Source organism: Micropterus dolomieu, linkage group LG02 (assembly GCF_021292245.1).
Source record: "Micropterus dolomieu isolate WLL.071019.BEF.003 ecotype Adirondacks linkage group LG02, ASM2129224v1, whole genome shotgun sequence".
Taxonomy (NCBI): domain Eukaryota; kingdom Metazoa; phylum Chordata; class Actinopteri; order Centrarchiformes; family Centrarchidae; genus Micropterus; species Micropterus dolomieu.
In genome coordinates, this window is record NC_060151.1 from 13,396,081 (window position 1) to 13,400,670 (window position 4,590).

The following is a 4,590-nucleotide window of genomic DNA, read 5'->3' on the forward strand; positions in this document are numbered from 1 at the left end:
CAGTCAACAGACTCTTCTATTGGCTCCAGTTAGACCAACATTGATGCTTCATGTGTTTGATTCTATGCAAACTCAGTGACCTTCCTTGTTACTCAGCTATAAAAACTTCCCATCAGGCTGTCAGTGGAGTTCACAGCACGTCACTTTCAACATAAACCATGTTTTCTGTAGCTCTGCTGCTGCTGTTGGCAGCTGGATGTGAGTCTCTCTGGATTTGTCAAAGTCAGCAGTTCTTCTTTTGCAGTATAACTTGATCATTTATTACTAAACATTTTCTTTTTTTAACAGGTGTGAAGTGTGAACAGTTGACACAGCCAGCCTCTGTGACTGTGCAGCCAGGTCAACGTCTGACCATCACCTGTCAGGTCTCTTATTCTGTTAGTGGCTACTACACAGCTTGGATCAGACAGCCTGCAGGGAAAGGACTGGAGTGGATTGGAATGAAAAATACTGGATATTCATACTACAAAGATTCACTAAAGAACAAGTTCAGTATCGACTTAGACTCTTCCAGCAACACAGTGACTCTAAACGGACAGAATGTGCAGCCTGAAGACACTGCTGTGTATTACTGTGCCAGAGAGACACAATAACACAAACCATCAGCAGACCTGAAGAAAAACCCCTCAGTGCCTGAACACTTGTAACATGAAGCCACCAGAGGAGGAGCCCTCAGACCACTGACTTCAACACCAGTTCACTGTTAAATAGGGAAACAGTCTATAGAGTTTTATTATACAATAAAAAAATCTAATTATCCTATTTTAAATTGACTGCAACTGTTTTCTCATTCTAAATTCTGACATTGCAATCACTGATAAGTAATACATATTTTTTCCCACAATGAAGAATAAATGAATATTAAATCTTTCAATTATTGAAAAACAGTCAGCTGACAACTTAACTTTAAATGGTCAGAATCTAACAAGAAACACATTTCCAGACAGTCATTTTCTCTTCCAAAAAATCTTTACTTACATAAAATAAAACAGATAATTGTCTGAATCAATACTGCATCTGTAACTGAAACAGTAGTCTTTACCAATTATGTTCAATACAGAAACAATAAAAACCCCAAATATTAATACATGTTTTTTAAAGTTGTTTCACTTTATGTAGTATAAAATTCACCTTGGGCTCAGTTTGAGATGAAAGAAGCAAACAACATAAGATTTCTCCTAAAGGTTTTCTTTTTATTCCACTGTTATGTTTTGTGTCACGATAATAAAAACGGAAAGTGGGTAGAACTTTGACATCCGACAATTTTAATGTGGCTGTAAAACCTATTTTTAAAGGTTTGCTCTTCAGATGTGCATTTTTGCTTGTAGTTTGTTCTATTCGGTATATTACTCATGAATAACCTGAAGTCTAATTTCAAACAATAAAATTCAAAGCACAAAATTTAACTTCTCAGAACAATTCGGATTCAAATTCAGACGTATAAACCAAATTAATTTGACTCGAGTCACAACATCCTGTATGCAGGATAAGCGGTTGACGATGGATGGCTGGATGGAGAGAGCCTGTGCATGAGCCCCTCCCTCCCCGTGATATCCTGATGCAAATCTTCAGTCTGTGCAGTGTACTTCTGTCCTGCTGACTGCTCTTGTACTTTGTGTGGAGCATCAGAGGTCACATCTCCAGCCTCAGGATGATCAACACACTCACTCTCCTGCTGGTTGCTCTCTCTCTGCCCTGTGAGTTCTCCTGCTTCCTGCTGTTTTATCTTTTATCAGACAACATCGACTGATGGTCAGTCAGTGATCCCAGAAAACTTCCCAGATGACTGTCTCACTTTCTTCTTTGGTTCCTCTCTCCTTTCATCTCATCAGGTTGTACAGGTCAGAGTATGGAGTCCATTCCTTCCAGTTCAGTTGTGAAAAGGCCTGGGGAGACCCTCAGTCTCTCCTGCAGAGGATCTGGCTTCACATTTAGCTGTTGTGTTATGAGCTGGATAAGACAACCTGCAGGAAAAGCACTGGAATGGATAGGGAGCGGCTTCTCCGATGCCAGCAGGAACACTTATGCCAGCAGTGTGCAAGGAAGAATAGAAGTCAGTAGAGATGATAGCAACAGCATGGTGTCTCTGAGACTGTCCAACTTAAAGCCAGAGGACTCTGCTGTGTATTACTGCGCTAGAGTCACACACTGGTTAAAGGAAGCAGAGAGGCTTTACAAAAACTCCTCAGAACATTTGTTTACAAAGACCTACAGGTGGCAGTAGAAGATATGAAGTCAGATGACACTAAGGAGAGTATGACAGTGCCTCTAAAAATACACACATATGAAAGCAACAGCTGATGTTGTGGTTTTGTCTTCCTTTTTTTCCTATGGTTTCATTTTACATTAATAGTTAATACGTACTGAGGGACAAAAACACCTACTGAGTCTGAACCAGTGGTTAAAATGCCTGCAAAGTGCCACAGACTGACCTGCACATTGTCAGGGTTCAAGTTCAAAAAACTTTATTAATCCCGCTAAGGGCAATTAGTTTAGAGCAACTTGTTTGCAAAAACAAACAAACAAACAAGAACAAACAAACAAGTACACAACACAAAATACACACAAAATCCACAACATGCAACTGTTATGGCAGAAAATTGTGTCCTCTTACATTTAATCTTTTATGTATGATCTTATAATATCATCATTATTATTACTATTATTATTATAGATATGTATTGTGTTTTTATCCTTAACCTTTCCTCTCCTATACTCCTTATGTTAGTCTGTCCACAATACTCCTTATGTTAGTCTGTCCACATTTACTAGGGTTTAGGTCAGAGCTGTGAGATTGTTTTGGTGTTTTCCTCTCTTGTTGTTCCTCTCCTCTCATGGGATGTTCATTCAAGGCTGAGAGAGGATCTCTGTTCCCCAAAACACAGAAACCTGTGTAAATGATGATGCATCCCTTTGCTCGGGGCCAGACGGCCGATGCCGCCCTAGGCGGCAGGTCTCTGGACCAGCTGTATATGTGTTTTAGTACTTCTCTGTTTATTCTCTTTTGTTAAATAAATTCATCAAAGACAACGGTTGGTTGTTACTCAATTCTTTGCTCAACCCCTCACCAGGAATATAATTTCCACGACAGCAACCAGGCAGTACACCCAAGACCTGAGAACCTGAATACATAATAATAAAAAAATACCAGTAGACACATGCTACAGTATAGAGAACACATATAAACACATGATAAACAAAAGCAATATAGACAGATTGAGCAGAGAAGAAGAGAAGCTGGAACAGATTGTGTCCAGGGTGAGATGGATCTGCAGTGATGTTTCCTGACTGTTTCCTGACTCTGGAAATATACTATAAGTCCTGAATGAAGGGCATGTTGTCACAGATGATCTTTTCTGCAGTCTTGACTGTCTGTTGTAGTCTGCTCCTGTCCTTTTTGGTGGCAGATCCAAACCAGACAGTGATGGACGTGCAGAGAACAGACTGAATGATGTCTGTGTAAAAGTGGATCAAGCAGCTCCTTAGGCAGGTTGAGCTTCCTGAGCTGGCGCAGGAAGTACATTCTCTGGTGGACTCCATGATGGAGTCAGTGTTGTGCTCTCATGACAGCTACAATTACCCACATAATCACTTCCTCTTAAGTGATTGTGCCTCCAAAATAAAAGCACGAGAATGTTTTTTGCAGCAATGCTTTATATCGAGTTTATTGAGAGCTTTTACATTGAAAAGTTCTGAAAGACATTCAGAAGAGTCTCTGGCTTGCTTGACACAGCTCTGAAAAAGCCATCAGTAAACGTGAGAGATTGGATCCCTGAATTTCCTCAGGGAAATAGAAAGGTTTACAAATGTGGATCAAACACCGAGATGCGTACACACACTGCAGTAAGTTTCTTGTGAGCATGTGCAAAAGTGTCCTTATAATCAATTTGTTTAACAAGTGAGAGAGAAAATATCTGTAGTATGCTGTGATCAATCATGCAACCCTCCCATTAGGAGTCCCACACACTACTGACTTAGCTAAATGTACGAACAAGTATCCAAGAATTTGAAATAATTCGGATATGTTCTGGCCTGCCTTGTAATGGCGTGAAATAAAATTTGGCCCACCTGCTGACTCCTGGCTGTCAGTCAGGAAGTCTGTGATCCACTGACAGGTGGAGGCTGGCACAGTGAGTTGGGTGAGTTTGGTGCTGAGGATGTCCAGGATGATGGTTTTGAACATTGAGCTGAAGTCCACAAACAGGATCCTTGCATATGTGCCTGGAGAGTCGAGGTGTTGCAGGATGTATTGCAGTAGGCAAACTGCAGGGGGTCCAGCAGGGGGCCTATAATGTCCTTCAGGTGGGCCAACACCAGTCTTTCAAACAATTTCATGACTACAGATGTCAGGGCGAGAGGCCTGTAGTCATTTAATCCAGAGACGGAGGGTTTTTTGGGGACCGGGATGATTGTGGAGCGTTTGAAGCAGGAGGGAACTTCACACAGCTCCAGTGATCTGTTGAAGATCTGTGTGAAGATGGGGGCCAGCTGGTCTGCACAGATTTTCAGGCAGGATGGTGACACACCACCTGGACCTGGAGCCTTCCTGATCTACGCCTTTAGAAGAGCTGGCACACATCTTCACAGATC

At 41.4% G+C, this 4,590-nt stretch overlaps 1 gene segment (V, D, J or C); it reads left to right on the forward strand.

Annotated features, from left to right (window-relative positions):
• Nucleotides 1-12: 12 nt before the first annotated feature.
• On the forward strand, nucleotides 13-593 carry LOC123987297. The segment is given in 2 exon segments: nucleotides 13-198; nucleotides 289-593. Coding segments are annotated over 2 exon segments (345 nt in total).
• The last annotated feature ends 3,997 nt before the right edge of the window (nucleotides 594-4,590 follow it).